Here is a 21614-nt window from a genome sequence, read left to right on the forward strand (position 1 = left end):
TCCTGTTAAATATAATGAATTTGCGTGGGACCTACGTTGCAAGAGGTGGATGGATATTTGCAATCAATCTCGGTTTTGTGTGTTTGTAAAAAGTTGGGAACCGTGAAGGGCAATACCAAAATCTGCATCCAAAAATTGCACACGTTGAAAAGCCCCTGAAAATACCCTCTAACTAATCCCTTATTAGACAGTAATGCAAAAGCCTGATCCTCTTCAAGATGGTAAGTTGTGGATTGGTTACATTAGAAGTCCATAGGCGTCCAGGAGCTTTGTAAACTCCACTTATCTTCAGTCCTTAAGCAGTGCTTTGGTAAGCTGGCGTCCTACCTAAGATGTTGGTGACTAAGGAAGTAGATATTGCTGTTTGATTTTACTCTGTTGCTCTATAAAGTATGCTGAGGACCAGTGTGAACATAGTGAAAACAGTTCACTGGCGTTTGGGAAGCCATAGTAGCAGATGCAGAGGACTAGCTGAAGACTTTTTACTGTAGTCTTTTTCTACATTACTTTTCATGATGCATTTTCTCAGCAGTACCTCGGATATTACCTAGATTGCTCTGTCCATGGGTTTTTTTCCCCTCATTTTATGACAGTGAAAATACTGTTTTCTTAAACGTACGTGTCAGGGCACTACCAAAAGGAGATTAGTGTAGATTTTTAAAAGATCAATGCACAAAACTACTTGTTTGTTTAGGTTTGGCTTATCTGCACAATTAGCCTTTTTACAAGTCCAGAAACACTTTTGTAATTCACAATAGTTGGTTTTGCTTGCCTTAAAGGATTTTCTCCAAAAAATTGGTTTGTGTGAGTATATCTATTCATAGGTGCAGAGTGTGGGTGCTAGGTAGAAGTTTTAGGTTGGTACATCCTGCAATATTTGTGTACACAAATGTACTATTGTATTTTTGGTTATTCACATGCTTCTCTCTGACCCATTCCCTTGGGGCAGATCATACATTTACCCCTGACAAAGGTGGGAGTAAATCCCCTTCCAGAATGGGAAAGGAATATCCCTGAAATTGGTGCAGTAAAATGGGACGACGGTCTTCTCCACAGGAAGAATGTTTCACTTGTGGAATGAAATGAAAAATAAAAGTTAGCTGATTAATTTGTACTTGTTTAGTAGATGTTCACAAGAGCACATTTATATGGAATTTACACAAGTATTTTTGGCATACACTTTGAAACCTACAATTTTCATAGGTGTCGAGGCATACTTCTGTGAATTCAAGAAACCCCTAAAGTTGCAGCCAGATGAGGTAGTAGACTGGTCATCTGGTCCCTCCTACAATCTATCTAGAAATATTATAATAGAGGGACAGAGACTAGTAAAATACATTGCTGTGGACCCTGGATGGCCTCCCAACATTAGCTTTCGAAAAGCAGGTAGGCAGTATAGACTTATCTTGGAATAACCAAGGAAAAACTATATTTAAGGCCACCATAGTAAAACATTTAAAAGCAACAAAAAAAAGAAAAATAATTGTAAGAAGAAAAACTAATCATCCCTACAGATTTCTAGAGGATTAAAAAATGCATTTAATTTCCCTCCTCTAAAAAGGAGTACAATCCCTGTAGCTTCAGGTGAAAATTATAGGATTTCATGCATAGCTAGGCCTAATACTGGACTAGTCTTCTTTTGACCTGCCTCTTTCCTCATTATGGAGATGCTCCTCACTGTGGTGCACTTGGACAGTTTTTCACCAGAATTCTCATCAACAAAGTGAGTCCTTGTGTTCTTCTTCCCTTGCCACTGTTGCAGCAAGCTTCTGATTCAGGAGTTGTCAGTGGTGAGCAAAATACAATTTGTCCAACTAGTGCACACATACCTTGTACCATTCACTCCTGCTGGTTGTCATGGTTATGCCCTTCCATTCCCATCAACCCCTCCCACAGTTCCCCCTGTTTTCACTCAGACATCATCAGAACATGTCTCCATCTGTGTCAAAGAAGTTCAGTCATTGCTGAGCAAAGGGACAATAGAAAGAACCCCTCAGAAGAAAAGAGGAAGCGGGTGCCACTCCTGTTTACGCTTGGTGGCCAAAAAGGACTGTGGGCTCAGACAGTTTTTAGACCTTTGTTTCTTGAACACTTTCTTTCAGAGGTACAAGTTCAAGATGCTGACTCAGGCTCGGGTCTTGTCCACCTTAGATTCTGAGATTTGGATGGTGTCCTTGAACTTGCAAGATGTCTAGTTTCATGTCCCCGTGCATTCCCTCAGACAGTTCCTCTGCCTTATACTAGGGAAGGACCACTTTCAGCCAGAAGGCCTTTCTCCTTGTGTTATTCAGGGCTCAGAGTGGTGATGAATTCATCGACTCTTGGCTAAACAGGCCATATAGACCAAGTGGAGATCAGGTGCTTTTGGTCTTAACTGGAGCAGCAGCACCACATCATTCGTCTGGAGTTGCTTGCCATCCAGTTGTCTCGCACAGCTTTACTGCCTTCCATCAATACCAGTTTTGTGCAGGTTCTAATGCGCAACATGACCACCCTGTGATGCTGCAACAAACAGGGTGGTGAGTAATGTACTCTGTGCTAAGAGGTGCTGAGGATAGGCTATGGCACTGGCTGGACCAATCTGCCCAAGGAAGTAGCAGATGTCATATTGACTTCTTGTCAACTGTCCACGAAGTCAATCTATTCTGGGCATTATACAAAGTTTGTGGCCTTGTGGGAGTACTGTCATGTTGGTGCTCTGCAAGCTCAACTTTATTATGTTTTCCTGTTTGTGTTGTCTTTGGCCCGGCAAGGTTTTGTCATGGAATCTGTAAAGTGTTATTTGTGGGCCCTTTTATCCTTTCCGTGTTTGCCAGTTCAATCCTCTTTACTTAAATCACCAGTTGCGATTAAGTTTTTGAAAGGGTGCACATATATGTTCCCCCTTGCACCTTTTGTTATGCCATCATGAGACCCTAATTTGGTTAATACCTCCCTGAGATGCACATCTGTTGGGCTGATGCAGAATTGCTCCTTGAGGTACCTAACCCGTAGAACTGTCTTCGTCATTGTGATTACTTCCATGCACTGTATCAGTGGGCAGCAGTTATTATCCGTGCAATCACCATGTACCTCCTTCTGGATAGGATGGTACTTCAGACGTGAGCCTTATTTGTGCCAATGGTGGTGTCATCATTTCATGTGGGTCAGACTATCATGCTCCCCATGTTCTTTTCTTCTTTCTACCACATCCCTTTGAGTAGGAGGAAGAGATTTACTGGTTGGATCACAGGTGGCCCTTAGCTATTACATAGATTGGACTAAGAAGCACAAAGTGGTTGGTCAACTTTTGTGGGGTTCTCTTGGGCATAAAAGGGAAATGCAGTCCTGAAATTGATCTCATCTAGATGTTTAGCTAAACGTAAAAATTTGCTTTTCTTTGGGTAAAAGGTAGCCTCTTTCGGCCATTGAGCACATTCTACGAGAGCTAAGACCGTCACTATGGCCTGGGTCCAGGAATGTTAAGGTGCTGGACATCACTTACGTGCCTACATGAGCATCTGTCCACACCTTCACCAGACATTACTGTCTTGACATGGAGGACTATCACGCTGCTTGGCCCTGTAGGATTTTCTGGTGTTCAATGCACTCCTCAGAACCTCCTCTTTTTGGGAGGTACTGTTTGTTATCTACTCAAACTGTAAGGAGTCTGTGGTTAAAAACATCCATAAGAAGAGCAAGTTGCTTACTTTCATTAATTCTCTTTCTGGTGGATCACTGTCCCTTTCCCCTCCCCATTGTATGGAGATGCTTTCTAGGCACTAATAAGCTTCCAAGTTAGGTTTTGCAAAAGTTGCGGTTTGGACTATATCACTGATACTTTGCATCTGAGGGCGTAGAATGCCTGGTCATTAAAAAAAATAAAAAAAATAAAAAAACATTCTTTCCCCTGCAGATTGGACATTACTTAATTTTTGCAACTGTTATTATTATTAATTCTCTTTCTGGTGGATCACTGTCCCTTTCCCTTCCCCATTTTATGGAGATGCTTTCTAGGCACTAATAAGCTTCCAAGTTAGGTTTTGCAAAAAGTTGCAGTTTGGACTATATCACTGACACTTTGCATCTGAGGGCGTAGAATGCTTGGTCATTAACTAATGTCAGCACACAGGAATGGCACATATATGGCTCTGTGCCTTCATGTCACAGTGCCCTTTCCTCGGGATCTGCACGCTGCTGAGCAAAAGGCCCACCTCCCGGCGTCACCAACTCAGGAGGCTATTATAGCACAGAGTTATAATGAAGCAAGGCGGGGGAAGGGAGTTAGGGTACGGAACTGCAGGGAGAGAGATCTGAAAAGAAACGGTTAGAACAAATATGCATACATTCATTCATAACAGTATAACTCACCAATAGACTCTTGAATAAAGGCGTCTCCGTGATATCAGATTGAGACGCTTTGTGAATTGGGCGTAGCCCCTTCTTTGAATCATGGAACAAGAACAAACTGCAACCTCTAAACCTACAGATGGCAAGAGCTTTGGACTATGTCATCCTCTAAATATCAATCATGTAACAATTATCTATTCATAAGATAAACGTTTGATCTCAGCCTAGAAATTCTCAAAGACTTAAATATGTATCTCACATATTATGCTTCCCAAAAAGCAATGAAACTATAATTTGCTTATCTCTGAAACGTTTTCACATTTACTACCTAGGCCTGAAAGTTTACTCATTGAAATTGAAGCGTTTTGTTCATTGGGCAGAAGTGCCTTGCTTGTTGTTCATGAAGCGCTTTAATCATCATACATGAAGCGCTTTGTTCATTATGCCAGAGGGCGCTTTTACTTGCTTTGTCTGAAGGGCTATGCTCGTTATGCCAAGGGGCGCTTTACTCATGTGGCTTGAAGCATTTTCATACTCGGGCCCAGATCGCTTTACTCATGTAGCCTGAAACGCTTTGATTGTCGTACCAAGGGCGCTTTACTCTTGTGCCTTTAAGCGCTTTGCTCGTTGTGCTAAGGGGGCGCCTTTACTCATGTGGACTAAAGCGTTTTGATCCTTGTGCCAAGACCGCTTTACTCATGTGGCCTGAAACGCTTTGATTGTCGTGCCAAGGGTGCTTTACTCATGTGGACTGAAACGCTTTGATTATCGTGCCAAGGGCACTTTACACGTGTGGCCTGAATCGCTTTGCTCGTTGTGCTAAGGGGCGCTTTACTCCTGTGATCCGAATCACTTTGATCGTCGCGCCAAGACCGCTTTACTCTTAGAACTGGAAACGCTTTGCTCGTTGTGCTAAGGGGCGCTGTACTTTTGGAAGTAACAACTTCCTTCAAGATTGGGCTCATCAATTCCTTACCGCTACGAGTACGACCTACTCGTATCTGAATTCACCATGGAAACAAGGATACTCCGACTTGCTGTCAATCTGCCATGCAGGAAATCTGCTCTTCTTCAGAGGAACCCCCACAAGGTCTGACTGCATTGAAGTCTTCAAAATAGTGAGCAATGTGCTTGGGTGTGGCTGGGCGTTATAGGCCTGCCACACCCCAAGATGGCCGCTGCCTCTAAAAACCTGGGAATTGTAGTCCCTTCATAGAATAGCACTGATAAGTGCATCTTGTCCACCAATGTCCTGACCCTGCAGCTACATGAGCTTTACCATAGGGCAGGCGATGCTGATGACCACTTTTAGAACAGGAAGGGATGACAAGTGGTGCGCATGAAGCGCCGCAAATACGCACAGCGGAATTTCGGGCGGGACCTGGACCGCGCACAGCCTTATTCCTGACACTTCATTTTCATTGTTGGGGAGAGATTGCTGCAGAGTCTGATGGCACCACATACCGGCGTACAAGAGTAATTGCTGGAAAAGTTTCCAGATTCAGTCCGGTGTCTGGGAGAGAATCTGCATTTAAATAGAGTATTCACCAGAAAGAGCGGTACTGAAGGTATGGCATCAGAAATGTAGAGGCTGCCTAAAAGCCTGTAGAACACAAGCAATTAGATCAAATTATTTAAGACCAACTAAAGGTGGAAGAAGAATACCTTAACTGTCTTTCACCATGCCACCCTCCACTTGAAGGCACGCCGGGCTATTGCCCATTTTGAAGGCACGCCAGGCTATTGCTCAATTTTGGACATAACCATGCTATGGCCTATAACAGATCCTCTCTTGGATTGAGATTAAATTTGAACTGGTTTGTAAGGAATATTGGCTTTAGAGGACTTGGACTGTTGGCCAGGTGTTCAGGAACCATTGATAACAGAGTCATAGGAGGACATGTAGCTAGGCATCTTGCAGATCGACAAATGTTAACAAGTCTTCTTTGGATATCAGTAGGATAAGGTGTTGTAGCATTTCTTATTTGATGTCTAGGAGTCTTCACAAAGAGATTTAGCTTTTTTATATTGATCTTCTGTCTGTAGCCTCCTAAACATTTCAGTACCTGGAATGAAATGGAATGTCAGTCCTGACACTCCACTTCGACTGGGACCAGAGTCTTGATGCTGTTTATCAAAGCCTATTGTTTCTGCAGATGCCTGGGCCAAGGTGTGTAAATGGTGCTGGAATTGGGGGGACATGCAGAATTCAATGGTATTTCCTGACCGTGTTATGTAAATTCCTTTGTGCATGTATTTACTTCCTGAACCCATTGGTCTGAAAATGATTTATGTGACTGTCAACCCTTTCTCCAGACCCTTCCTCCATGAATATCTGCTTAGTCAGGATAGCTGTTGATTGTTCCTTGGAAAGTCCTTGTGATGTCTTGAGAGAGGGCTATGTGGACTCTTAGGTTCAATGCAGGTTCTATCATATGCTGACAAGGACAATCTGGATACCTGCACCTGAAGGGCTGTGCATGTTTCTGGTTCTTGAAAATGTATAAAACCCATTTCAAGATCATTGCCAAATAATTTGTGACCAAGGAACTGCATTATCAAAAAACATAAGCTGTGTGAAGCTTCCCCAAACCAACCACATAAAGGAAATACCAGTGAGAAGAAGCCAACGCCTCTTTAGATCTTTTAGGTTATCAAAACTCAAATTAGACTTTTGTGGTCGATTTTGAAAGGTCCAGCAGTTGAAAACAATCCTCACCCTCCCGATTGGTGCAGGATAATGCCTGAAAATCTTTCACCAATGATTATAATGCATAGGATTCATAAATCTCAGCTCACAAACTTACATTTATATCCCGAGATGATCATTTTAAGGCAGCTTCTTCTTTTTTTGTTAGTTTCATCTTCTATGTCGCATGACCTGTGGAGTTCACCGACATGGATCCCAGTAAAAGGTACTGTGGGAGGGTCTGGTCACCCTTGGTGTGTACATGACCAATGAACCTTGTAACCAGCTTCCTTTTCAGACACTTCCCTTCTTATAGCAAAATGACACAATCTGTTGAATTCACTTGCACTTGGAAAGAGCAGGTACATGAAAGTGGCAGAACCACTCACCACTAGGGCCAGACTAGTCTTCATAAGGAGATGGCTGAAGGTTGGGGGACAAATTACTGACCGTGTTATTTAACTCCCCTTCCTCTTTACCCCTAAGAGCAGAGTTCTTGTGTTGTGGTCAGTCATGCCATCATCATACTCCCAAGATGATTCCACAGTCAAAGAAGAGGAGACAGTACACCGGGAAGAGACTGAGAGAACTGGAGAAGCAGGGCTTTCCTGTGAAAACTCTATGGCCTGTCCAGCACCTCAAATACAAGCTGGGCCAGTACCTGCCCCTGATGTGCGGAAAAGGGGGAGGAGGCTGATGGGAACTGGAATGTCTCCAATGGCTGCCACCCCACTGCATGCCCCTGAATGGAGGCAAATTATGTCATTTTCGAGTGTGCTTGCTTCTTATGAATTGGAACCACAATGTGCAAAAACATGCCCAGGCTGCCCTTATGCATGCCCATAAGGACCTCATATTGGCTGGCGAGTTCCCACTTGAAATCATTCCTGGAACTGACCAAATAAAATCAGGCATATTGTAGAGGCCCAATCTATAATACATTGCCATTCACAGTGTATACACACAGCATCAATGGAGCCAGAACAAATGGTGGCAGGAAGTTTTAAATCATCTCCTCATTATCCTGAAACTGCTCAGAACTGAAATAACATTGGCACTTATAGCCAGAGATGTTTTCTCTTTTTGGGCTGAAGGGACTGCACCCCTCTGAAATTCCTACACATTCATATAAAAAAATAGGAAATTGATCGATTTGTTTAGAGATACGATTGTATCTTTAAAGAAATCGATGCATTTAAGTCTGGGCTGTCTGTCCCAGGCTGGCTGCCCCCCTCGCTTTGAAGCATGAGACGGAAGCCAGGCAGTAAATCAACTTTCTACACTGTGACACACGACACAAGGCTGACTGCTCTAAAACCCTTCATTCCCATTGTGGTCTATGGCAGTATCCACTCTGGGCCAGGGATGCTTTTAACGTCATGATTTTGGGCGTCTGAGTCTTCATCCCTTTGTGAGGGCAGCCATGTCAGTAGCAGGCATAGATACCATCCTTTCCCCATTCCTCATGCAGTAGGAATGGATGCAAGCACATGTGATTTAGTACCATGTCTTCTGTAACGGTAAGTGTTACAATGCTAATCTTGTGTTATGTTTGTTGTACTGAGACCCCTTGTCATGCTAACCTCCCCCATGTGACACCCCAGGCCCTGGCTGCAGATCACTGGCTCCTTTAGAAGTGTAGCTCCTGTATTTGTTCCTCGTGAAATTGTTCCACACACGACCACAGTTCTTGCTCCCTTGCAAAATTTATCTAAATATCCGAGTCAAGCTCAAGGGGAGAACCATGTGCTTACCATAAAGGCAGTTATCAGCTGTATGGCGTTAAAATTGGCCCAATCTTCATACCCTTAACATTAAAGTCACAAACATGGATTGATATGCAAACAATGAATGTTAAAATGTGTGTAATGTGTGTCAGCCATCTAGTTCCTCTTATTTCACATTGTACCTAATGTTGCACTCTCCGCGAGAGTTAACTGTTTCTGTGTATTGTATTACTCTTGCATAGTGCATACTTTGACGCGTGCCAGGTGTTTACAGGGGTGGAGATCTAATAAAATATCTACTTGTCCATGGGACCGGTTGCTTCTTAAATCTACATGTCCTGTAAAAAAAAATCTACTTGTCCCTTTGGTGCCAGGTAGTGTGGTGACAAATTATGGCAGCAATCTCATTATGTAAGAGCTCTGATAATAGCCTCTCTAATTATGCCAGGGCTACTACTGTAGTAGGGCTTGAGTACTTGCAGTTTCAATCCCTACTATTGCAATTTCCTTATTTTGCAACCTTTCCGCAGATCTTCATACTCGGGTTGGAGGAAGCAGTAAGCAATCGTTCCAGGGTGAAATATTTTTGTCTGCAAACCTACTAATTTGCAAGTTTTAAGGATTTTCACCAGCTCTTCTCTAATCTTTTCCCATAATGAGAAAGGTTGGAAATTTACTCCTGACAGTGGCAGAAGTAGACGTTCTTCCAGGGTTGGGATAATAGCGGTGGTAGGGAAAGTGAACTTGTAAACTCTCAATAGAATTTCACATGAGCAAATCTACACTTGCCCATTTGATTGTGCTAAAATACAGTTCACAAATATTTTCTAGGAGTACGATTTCTTGGTCTACTTCTGTAAGTTCTTGTGAATTCATGAAACCCACTAATTCAAAGACATATACCATGGGTGCACTTTTGTGACCTTCTTTAAGAATTGGGTCCCTAATTAGGTCTGGCGCTAACAACAAAAATTTTTTTAATGAAACTTCTGTTTCTCTCTCTATAAATTGTCTGGCTTTACTGTGAGTGATCGCATTCTGCTCTTCCACAAGGACCATATTGGCACACAAAGTAGTTTTGTTCAGTGCCAGGAACTATTGTGGCAGTCAGTGGCATAATAAAACTGGAGGGTGTCCCCTGCAAAGAACATGGAGGGTCCCCCCCTCCCCCAGCATCAGTCAGGGCAGGTGCTGTGCTGAGGGGCCCCCCTTGAGGGGAGCTGCAGGGCCTGTGTTACACCACTGGTGGCAATATGTGCTTTTTGAGACCAAAAACTGTTTTTTCCTTTTGCCAGTGTTTGTTACAATGGTGAGGGCCTGGCAGCTCCCACAACAATAAAGTGTTATAAAACCCAGGTCAAAACAAGACTCGCATTGATGAAACCAAAAGACTCACTGAAAATGTTGGATCGATGTCTTTGCCAGTGCTTGTTTATTTTCCTGCTTCCCATAATGTCATTGAAAATGGTTACACTGATTTTCCATTAGGAATATGTTTTTGGAAATACTATCATGCATCAACACATTTTACTAAATGCTTCTTTAAAGAAATAGCACCTAAGGTTTCACAGTAGCAAAACGTTTTTTTTCATACTTGCATTTTTTTCACAACATTTTATTTTGAAAGCAAAGAATCATCACCCTTGCTTACAAACTTCTGCAAACATTTGTATCTAATCATAGAGCATTCTGGGAGCATTATGCTTAGCCTCATATTGTTAAACTTTTCAAACGTGTGTACACTTTTTTTGTTTTTTTCTGGAACCACTGTCAGTAGTCCAGTGTGAGCTTAAAACGTTTATTTACAACATTCACACTAATTATGAAGGCTTTTCATTACTAAACAATAAATACAATTTTGAACAGCATTAACATATGTACATACATTCCCTCAAATGCAAACAGTTCCCTTCTCTGTAAACTGGCAGCCAAAGGGTTTGTGCTGCAGGGGGTTGGGCCTACTTGTCCCAAGAACAAAATAAACATGAAAACTTGTTGCCCTTGACCACAAACAAAATGTCCCGGGCATGGGGCAACAGGAATTCCACATCCCTGCTGTTTATGAGGGGCTTCCATGAGGGTGCTGAGGCTGAAGGCAAAGCAAAGTGCCTGACTGGTCTCTCTGCAGAGCACACAGAACGATGGTCATTTATTCCAGTTGCAAATTAAATTCAGTGTAAATGTGTGTGAAGGGGTGCGTAGAGGTCAAAATAGGTCAAAATATTTAGAAGGTTAAAGCAAAATGAAATAAAATGCTTAAATGCGAGTGAGAGCAGTGTATGTTTGGGGTGGTAAAATGAGGGAGATGGGAGGGAGTGTATTCAGGAGAGAGGGAAAAGAGGGTGCTGAAGAAGAAAGAGAGGAGGTTGAAAATGTGCAGGTGGATGATTGTGAAGAGAAAAGGGTATATATATCTAAAATAAAGGTCACATAACTGATGGCTATGCTCCTTCCATAGGCCTTAATATTTAATTCACAGTCTCACAATTTCAGAATTGACACATTTTGAGTCTTAATTATTTATAACTAATCATTGCTGTTACTCATTTATCTTAAACATCTAAACACCATTGACTAAGCCAATAGTTCTGACAGGTTTTAGGTGTACGTCACTTGTGTTATATTTCTGTAAGCAATAACATCTCAGAGAGAAACCAAAATACAAGCCGGATGGCACACTATGGGAATCACAGAAATGTATTTGACATGTTTCCTTTTAGAGAGCCCACACCTTTTTCATCCTACTTAAAGATCTGTCTGTACATATTTCTGTATGATTGATTGCAGTCAGCAGTTGTGGGTGCTTCCTGATGCCTAGTTAGAGTATTTTCTTCCAGGGTTGATGCTGCATGCAGTGCAAGACACTGGGCAAGCACACACTTTAAAGGACCTGAAATTGTCACGCTGTACAATTTGCACATTAAAGTAACTGTTGAACATATTAATGCCAAAAGATATGGGGCATTTTTAATGTGTTTAGTATTTCAAGACTATACGTTCCCTCTGCTTTAAAAACCTGGCTTTCTCACTAAATTCATTTGTTTTCAAATGCGCCATTTGTTAATCTTTGTTCTTTTTTTCCTTGAGAGGAGGACTTACCTTGGACCCCACGTTTGTCCATTAAGCTTGCTCGATTCACTCGCTACATAAATGTCATACCCAACTTTTACGCCCCATCACTTTCAAATGTCACTAGCCGCCACTGCTTATAGACCCTTATTGCAGGGGCAGGGTTCGTGCTGCAGGAGTCATCCTGGCATAACTGGAGCACCAGAGCCCCATCCAGGAGAGTCTTAGTCGCAGTCCCAGCTATCATCTGTGCTGGAAGCTTCCTTTTGTCATTCTGAGGCTCGGATGCCACTAGAAATGCAACTCATAGGGCCCTGTCTTCCACAGGAAGGAGTCAGTACGCAGACCATCGAGCCAAACCCACAACACAAGGGGGGCTGGACTGGGAACCCAAAGCAGCCCCGGCAATGTTGTCAGACCAGCCCCCGAGTTGCGGGGTGGGGGGAGAAGCAGTGCTGCTTTTGTTTTTTTTGTTACTGAGGGTTGATATTGCAGCACTGCTGCAAAACCGCCCCCCAGTAACAAAACCAGCCCCCACCCTCCGAGCCTACCTGTAAAACGCCCTACGGCCAGTCTGGTCCTGAACACAAGGTCCATGGAAACAAAGGCTTATTTAGAATCTGAAGAACAAGGGTTGAGAAGGGGTAAAAGGCACCCTCGAGACAAGCTAATGCTGCATCCACGCATGCATTTCACTGAGCAGTGACTCCGAACCTGCCGGAGCCCCAGGTATCCACCAAGCGAAGCACATATAAACAAGCACTGACAAAGCCAACTGGCCTTGCGTTGGCTGCAAGCATTTTGGCTTTGTTAGCGCTCGTTTTATTTTTTCATAGTTTTGAAGTTAGCCAGTGTGTGAAGTGTATTGACCAACTATGTTGTATTCTGCAGTGATGAAAGAAAAATATTAATTAACAGCAGTCCAACGGATGAAGAGGACTGACTGAAAGTACATTATATACAATTATAATGCAATCAAAAGGTATTGATTAAAGTCAACTTAACGTAAAAGCAAAACGTCTAGTGAGCGAAAATGGCTTTAATGGCACGGGTAGGCAGGGCACTGATACAAGTGAAAGACTTGGATCCGGGGCGCCAGAGGAGGGTGGCTTCTTCTCATTAAATACTGCGTTAAAGAAGGCAGCTAAGGAGATAATAGAAAATGAATGCGGCCAAAGGTAAAATTGTTCGTGGTGGTTTTGAAGTGAGGAGTCCATGTTTGTTACGATTGGGGGGAAAAAACCCATTCTTTTTCAAATTGAATTGGAATTTGCCCTCCCTCATATTTTCACTTTATTTTTAACAGGTAAAGGAAATGGAAACAATTATAAAAAAGCGACATCCCAATTCTTTACCTGCGTTAATTTATGCTGCTGCCACAGCAGATGACTCGAGCTCGGCTAAACCTCATACGACGTTGTTTTTGGAAAGACGAATCCAAAAGTTAGAATCGGAGCTTGAAGGAAAAGATGAGGACGCAAAGAAAAGCCTTCGAAGCATGGAGCAACAGTTCCAAAAATTAAAGGTACACATTTCCATATTTAAGTTTGCTACTCGGTTACTGCAAACTGACGCTACGTGTATTCTTCTGCTAAGCGATTATGCTTACAGAATTTCGAATGCGGAAGCCAATGGTGTATTGGAACCTGAATTAAAATTTAGGAGGTAAGCCACAATTAAGATCTAAATGACAGTTGCCACTTCATATAATCTAATGGATTCCCAAGGACAACTGTATTAATCAAGAAATTGGATTAGGGTGGAACCAGATAACCTCCTGGGTATGTCCCCTCTCTTTGTTTTCATTTGAAAAGGTTGTAATTCATAGTAAATTTAGCCTGTCCATACTGGCTCTAAGGGAATTGGTTTTACCATTGTTAGTAATGGGCCAACCGTGCCCGTCATCTGAGTGTTCATTTGTCAAGTAATGTCTGTAGATGCGACAGCTTAAATGCCTTCCTGCTGGTCTGATTTCCATGCTTAATCACAAATCGTCTAGAAGTCATTGTCTAAAGGGGTTCCTCTCGTTCATTTTGATGAACATTTCTTCAGTTGCAAGTTACTACCTAATGTTTTCAACAAGGGACCGGCCGGTCCGCAGAGTAAAGTGGTTCATTCCTACTCACCCTCTTCTCCCTGTCCCCCTGTTCACCACACATCAGCCCTGTTCTGGTTCTTTTTCAATGTATGTCTTTGTGTCGCTCTTGCTGTTACTGTGGGTGTTTCATGCATTACATCTTGCTCTTAAAATCCAGGAGTGCAACATGCAAACATCAGCTCACCAACCTCTTTAATGCAGTCATGATGTGTCTCACTGGGAATGGCTGCTTTACTTCTTTCAGGTATCTTGAAATGGTGTCCGCTCAAGAGCCATTGTCATACAAAGATTTTATCACACATCCAGGTTTTCCCAATTGTAGGAGCATTGGTAAAAGTTAGATTATTAGTGACAAACTTATATAACTGTTTACAAAAATACTGAGTCACACACTGGGATAACACTTACATGAAAATCTTTTGCGAGCCTGTAGTGGCTGTAGTGACAGAAGTCATAGGTCTCGGGTGGGTGAGCAAGATTTCCACATCGCCTCTGTATAGTGCTGCATCCCCAGTGGTTAATGCAGTCCTGCACCAGAACCTGCTAGCTCTCCATCTGAGTGGGGTGGGGTGTAAGTTTCAAAGAGAAGCAAACCAAGGAGTTTGCGAACACTGGAGGGTTCAACAAGTTCACTGAACTGACTTTCTCTTTTTATTTCTTTATTTCGGCTAAAAAGCCATAAAAGTATTCATCACAATGCAACAATAAATAGATTAGTATATAAAATAAAGTCCTGCACATCATCAAGTAAAAACAATAAGTTAAAAATCATATTTACACATGTTTATATGAAGTGCAATACAACTACCAATAAGTCCCACAGAAAACGTAAAACAATCTTTCCCAAGCAGCAGTAGTCATTATAGTCACTTCACTCTGTTACCAATTAGACAATAAAAAACATAAGACAATGGTAATATCCATTTCTTAAAGGAAACTGGGTGGCTGGGTGGGACCTAGTGCTTTTGCTTTTATTCATAACAAAAATCAATTTTAGCAAGCACCTAGGTAGGGAGCTCCTTTTATTCTCAGTTTCTATGCCCACAACAGGAATCGAGAGACAGGGAACACAATCTGTTCACTTGTTTCACTTTTCAAGATCCTAAATTACTCCCGATAATTCCTGACCCTAAGCAACTTACATAATGCAGTGATCCACTTTGAACCTTAGTCAGCGCCCATTGCGCCCCACCATACAGCTCTACCTGTCTACTGCTGCCCCTCGCGCTGCTCTGTGCTCCAGGTGTGTGCGATCGAGACACTCCATCTGTAGGCTCCCACCTGCGTCTCATCCCTGGTGGTCCAGTGGTGAGCTATGTCTCTCTTGCTTTCTGCTTTTTACTTCTGCTTTTTTTCCTTCTAATTTGCCCTTTGTTTTTCCATGTATGCTGCTTTCCTCGCTTTTTCCCTTCTTCCCTCACTCCTCTCCCATCCTACCCCTGCTCCGTCCATGCAGCCCCGCCCCATCTCAGTGCTGCTTTCCTGCCTCCCAGCTGACCAGCCCCTCCCACCTTCCTGCCCTTCTTAATGGCCATCACTGCACAGTGACAGAGCGACTTCACTGACTCTTGGTCAGTGTCTTTTGCTCCTCACTGCGCAGCTCCACCTGTCTGCTGCTGCCCTTTGTGCTGCTCTGCGCTCCAGGCTTGCATGTCAACGCCCACCTACACCCGTTGACTCCCACCTGTGCCTCATCTCTGGTGGTACAGTGGTGAGCTCGGTCTCTGTTTCTCTTGCCTTCTGCTTTTTACTTTTGCTTTTTTCCTTCTATTTTGCCCTTTGTTTTTTCATTTCTGCCGCTTTCCTTGCTTTTTCCTTCTGCCGTTTCCCTCACTCCTCTGCCTCTCTACCCCTATTGCTGCTCCATCTTTGCATCCCTGCCCCCCTCTCAGCGCTGCTTTTCCACCTCCTGCCTCCCAGCTGGCCAACCAGTCCTCCACCAAAGACAAGCCCATCTGAGCCCATCCATGTCTGGACTGCGCCCAGTGCCACAGACTCCGGTCCCCGCACCTCCCATTGCTAAGGCGGCAGCACACTCCTCACCCTCAACAGCGGAGGATCCACCACCTGCCACCTCGCGTTGCCAAAGGACACTCAAGGCCTGTTCACCTGCGCCAATTGCGCCTTCTCCTGCGTCCACACACCAGACCCTCCTAGCACACACCCACCTAGTACCAGATCCGACCAACTCAGCTTCATACTTTTTAACCTGTTCGACTCCATCTCTTCAGACATCGCCGTCTTCAGGAAAACCTGGATGACCCCCACCTCAGCCCCAGACATCGCTACCCCAATCCCGATGGCTACTAAATCATACACAAGGACCACATCAACCGACTGGGAGGAGGCATCGCCATCATTCACAGAAATACCTTACTACTAGCTCTGACAACCACTCTTCCGGCATGGAGCACCTCCTCTTCGATATCCAGACTAACCCGAACACCACCATTCATGGTACTCTCTTCTACAGACCCCCCAGGCCCTGGTCCCCCATTCAGCAAATCCATAGCTGACTTCATCGCACACCATGCTCTCACCTCAACGGACTACGTCCTCCTCTGCAACCTCAGTTTCCACTTGGAAAACCTTAACGACCACAACCCACCTTCCTTACTGGAGAACCTCATAACCCTGGAACTCAAACAGCTGGTCCCCTCTCCCACCCACTCAGCAGGACACACGCTCGACCTCGTCTTCTCCACCAGCAACTACATCCTCGTCACCCACACCTCCGAACTGCACTAGACTGATCACCACTACGTTCACTTACCCTTCAGCAAGCCCAATGAATACCACTGCACCCACTGCCACCCACGAAGAAGCTGGAACAAGGTCTCCAAAGACCAACTCGCCTCCCCCAAACACCATGGACACGAACACGTCAGCATACAACCTCCACCAATGGGTCTCTGATTGTGCCAACACACTGGCCCCCCTCAGGAAACCCTCTGACAAGTAACTCCCCCAAGAAAGCCAACTGGTTCTCCCCCACCCTCCAAGAGCACCTGCAGTCGGCTCAAGAGAAGATGGAGGAGCAGCAAGATCCCAGCCGACCATGCAGCCTTCCAAACCGCCATGACCACACACCACCACTTCATCAGAACTACAAAGAAAATGGCCATCCACAAATGCATCAACGCCTGTGCACACAACAGCAAAGAACTCTTCACTGTGATTGATCAAAGAACTCATCAAACCAAGCACAGACTCCATAGTCGTTTGTATCTTGGGGGCATTATTTGGTTTTTCTGCTCACAGCAACCTTGGGTCCCGTGTTCAGTGGTCTCCGGTTGCTTATTTCTTTCTGCTTCCCTACTTCCTGGTTGTGACTAAACTAGACCGCCATTTTTGTTAGCGGTCTAGTTGTTCCTAGGCCCTTGAGACTCGTTCGGCTCCCCCGGCTCATTTAATGCCAGAAGGACGCCGGCTGGGCACCAGATACAATCGTGTAAGCCTTTATTTAAATGAAATGAATGTTTTTAACTGTTATTAGGCATTTTTAACTGCTATTAGGTATTTTTTTACTTTTGAAGGCCATAAGTTTTTGGCTTTCTCTCTTTTCTGGGGCAATTCCTTCGTTAAAAATTAATTATTAGGGAAAGGAAAAAAAACGAACATTTGTATTTTTTTTATTTTACCTGCATTGGGGGCACATTCCTGTCTTCGTTTGTATCTTGGGGGCATTATTTGGTTTTTCTGCTCACAGCAACCTCGGGGGCCCGTGTTCAGTGGTCTCCGGTTGCTTATTTCTTTCTGCTTCCCTACTTCCTGGTTGTGACTAAACTAGACCGCCATTTTTGTTAGCGGTCTAGTTGTTCCTAGGCCCTTGAGCCTCGTTCGGCTCCCCCGGCTCATTTAATGCCAGAAGGCCGCCGGACGCGCCGAAGGAGCGCCAAAGGCAAGCCCGTCTGCGCCCTGAAGCGCCCAGAGCCCAGAAATGCTGCCCTTTCTACTGCAGACAGGTTAGTCTACTCTCCCTCACAGCTTTACGCGCTTAAAGGGGAAGGGTCCGGCCTATCCTTCTCAGTACCCCCTGGGTCCCATGCTTCTCCCTCTTGCCCTGCCTGTCCTAGTGCCTCCACGGCTGTCTTACCCCCGCCTCCCCCCCTCCACAATTGAGCAAAATATTACTTCTCAATTGTCGCTCTTTACCTGCGCATTCCCTTTACATCTATACCCTCATAGAAGATCTCTTCCCCGACGCTCTGTTTCTTACTGAAACCTAGTTAGGCAGTGACTCAGCTGTTGATATCTGCAACTCCCTACCCCCCACCTACTCTATGGTGCATGTAGATCGACCCAATGGAAGAGGTGGTGGCATAGCCATTATCCACAAAAATACCTTTCGGTGTATCACTTATCCCTCTGATATTTTGGACTGTGAAAGCGTAACTTTTTCTCTCTATCTTTCCCCCACTTTTACCTTTTCCGGTATGCTTCTTTACCGACCCCCAGGGTCATGCACTTGCTTTTTAGATTCCTTGCCAGAAGCCGCAGCTAGTCTTATCTGTAAATCCCCTAATTTTACTATTCTTGGGGATTTCAACATCCACCTTGATAACGAAAACTGTCTGCATGCCAGGTCCTTACTTGCGTCTCTCTCTGCGCTTGATTTAACTCAACACGCAATTGGACCCACTCACACCAAAGGCCATATGCTGGACCTCTTATTTAGTAATCTCCCTGTTCTCACTACTCTGCCGTCCTTGCCTCCAACCTGGACAGATCATTGTCTTTTATCTTTCTCTTTCCCTTATAAGGCCACGCTAGACATGCAGTCCACCTCTTTAACCTCTGGCCGTACCTGGTCAAAATTGGCTCTTAGAGAATGGCGTGCTGCTCTCCAGACCTCCTTTGGGGTCAGCAGCCCCTCCACCTCAGCAGACTTATTTAATGAGTGGATCTCCTCTTCTTTGGATGCTATTCTGCCCATCAAATCAAGATCTAACAAGCCCTCCCATAAGGCTAAACCTTGGTTTTCTCCTCTTCTATCAGAACTAAGAAAAAAGTGCAAAAAGTTAGAAAGATCTTGGAGAAAGAACTACAATCCCACTGATAGAGAAATATATAGGCAATCTATCAGACTCTACCACCAAAATATTAAAGCCGCCCAGTCCTCATACTATGGGACAAAAATAGAAAACTCCTCCTGCTCACAAAAGGAAATTTTTCAGATTTTTAAAGAATTAACCATAACCCCTACCCCCCCCCCCCCCCCCCCCACAGAGCCCTCCATTGAACACAGTAACCTCTTGGCATCCCATTTCAATGACAAAGTCATTAAGATATACTCTGGGTTCTCTTCTTCTCCTTCCCTAGAGACACTAGAGCACCAAACAATGGATCCTTCCCCCTTCGGAAGTATATTAATTGCCTTTGCACCCCTCACTGATACTGCTACTACCAATCTTCTTCTTCAAATTAAATCAGGCTCCCCCCTAGACCCCGCCCCTCCTTCCATTCTCTCGCGGGTTTCAGATATTATTGCCCCTCCCCTTACAAAAATACTGAATCATTCCCTATCCTCAGGTTCTCTTCCCCCACTTTTTAAGCATGCCATTATTAAGCCTCTTTTAAAAAAGCCGAAATTGGACCCATCTCTGCTGGAAAATTACAGACCTATTGCTCTCCTCCCCCTTTCAACAAAAATCTTGGAGAAACATGTTAACTACCAATTAACCAGCTACTTAGAGAGCCACGAACTTCTCCACCCCACTCAAATGGGCTTCAGAGCCCATCATAGCACGGAGTCAGCCCTCCTCACAGTGACAGAGTCAGCTCGGCAGCTTCTGGACCAAGGGGCTCATGTAGCCGTGATTCTGCTTGATCTTAGCGCAGCTTTTGATACGGTGGATCATAACCTTCTTTGCTGTAGGCTCTCTCAATTAGGGATAGGAGGCTTAGCATTTTCCTGGCTGTCCGCTTTTGTCAAAGGTAGATCTTTTCAGGTTCTGGATCGAGCCTACTTTTCCGATACCTTTCCATTGACCTGTGGAGTTCCTCAGGGCTCCTCCCTGAGTCCAACCCTCTTTAATGTCTATCTATCCCCGCTGGCTAATGTGATCGCTCCCTACAATCTATCTTTGGTCACCTATGCCGACGATACTCAACTGGTGGTATCACTATCTAGTTCTGGGGACTCGTCGGCGGCCAACCTTTCGTGCTGTATGAAAGACATTGGAAGCTGGATGGTCCAGTCTAAGCTTAAGTTCAATGATGGAAAGTCAGAAGTCATTGTACTGGGCAATGCCCCCCCAGCCGCTCCCCTCTCATTGCACTCAGAGGCTTTCAATAATCTTCCTCCGCCCAAGGACCAGGTAAAAAGCCTTGGTTTTTGGCTGGACTCTCGCCTGACCATGGACTATCAAGCAAGAAAAGTCTCCTCTACTTGCTTTGGTATTTTAAGAGTCCTTAGGAAGATCTTTAATCTTATCCCCCCCTACGGCTAGAAGAATCCTCGTTCAAACTCTGATCCTCTCCCGTCTGGACTATGGGAACTCACTGTTTCTTAGCGCCCCGGCCTATGTCATAAAAAAGCTGCAGATAGTCCAGAATGCAGCTGCTAGGCTTCTCATCAATCTTCCCAGACATTTATCTGCGAAGCCTGCTCTTGCAACGCTTCACTGGCTCCCTATTAAGCAGCGCACCCATTTCAAAGCCTTATGCATTGTTCACAGAGCCCTTCAAGATAAGGGTCCGATGTTCTTTAGAAAGAGGCTATATCTCTATGCCCCCTAGCGAAGTCTGAGGTCCTCTTCCTCCCGACATGTGACCATCCTGCGGTCTAAGAGAGCCTGGGGGTCCAACTCCTTTTCCACCAAGGCCGCTCGACTCTGGAACGATCTCCCCTCTGAACTTCGTTTTGAACCCTCAGAGCAGCTTTTTAGAAAGAAACTCAAAACCATTCTTTTTTGTAGATAACTCTCTGAATTCCTCCTGCTGCTAGCACCGGTCTTAGCGCTGGGATGCCTTAGGGTAACTACGCGCTTTATAAATCCTTAAAACTAAACTAAACTAGACATCCCCCTCCCAGGATTTCTGCGGCAGCCTTGCCACCATCTTCCAATGCAGGATCTTAAACATCTATGACCGCTTCACCACTCAAGACCCACCCACCACACCCAAAAGCTCCAGTTCCCAGCTGACCCTGCTGAACTGGATCACTCTCTCCACTGACGACACCCTGAAGATCATGAAAACCATATACTCTGGAGCCCCCACCACGTCTTCAGCTGAGCCTGCGCAACCATCACCCTCAAACTATGCCACACCATCAACTGCTCCATCGAGTCTGCCACCTTCCCAGAAGACTGGAAGCAATCAGAATTCAACCCACTGCTGAAAAAACCCTATGTCGACCCGATGGACCTCCAGAACTACATACCCATCTCTTTGCTCCCCTTCCCAGCCAAAGTCATTGAGAAGGCCATCGACCCCAACTTACCAAATACATCGAAACCGACCACGTCTTGGACCCCTCCCAATCAGGCTTCAGATATAACCACAGCACTGAGACCGCATCCTCCTCGCAGCAACAAACGACATCTGCATTCTCCTCGACAGAGGCAAAACCGCAGCCCTCATCCTCCTGGACCTCACCGCTGCCTTCAGCACCGTCTCTCACCTCACCCTCTGCTCTAGACTCCACAACGCCAGCATCCACCGCAAAGTCTTAAAATGGATTTGCTCTTTCCTCACT

At 44.6% G+C, this 21614-nt stretch overlaps 1 protein-coding gene across 1 annotated transcript in view; it reads left to right on the top strand.

Annotated features, from left to right (window-relative positions):
• The window catches only part of CEP162 (centrosomal protein 162), a 697428-nt gene that overhangs the window by 534692 nt on the left and 141122 nt on the right, over positions 1 to 21614 (top strand). Inside the window, exon 22 of the mRNA XM_069235591.1 lies at positions 13121 to 13339. Coding sequence (XP_069091692.1) covers positions 13121 to 13339 — 219 coding nt within the window. The remainder of the gene's footprint in view (positions 1 to 13120; positions 13340 to 21614) is intronic.

This window comes from Pleurodeles waltl, chromosome 5 (genome assembly GCF_031143425.1).
Source record: "Pleurodeles waltl isolate 20211129_DDA chromosome 5, aPleWal1.hap1.20221129, whole genome shotgun sequence".
Classification (NCBI taxonomy): Eukaryota; Metazoa; Chordata; class Amphibia; order Caudata; family Salamandridae; genus Pleurodeles; species Pleurodeles waltl.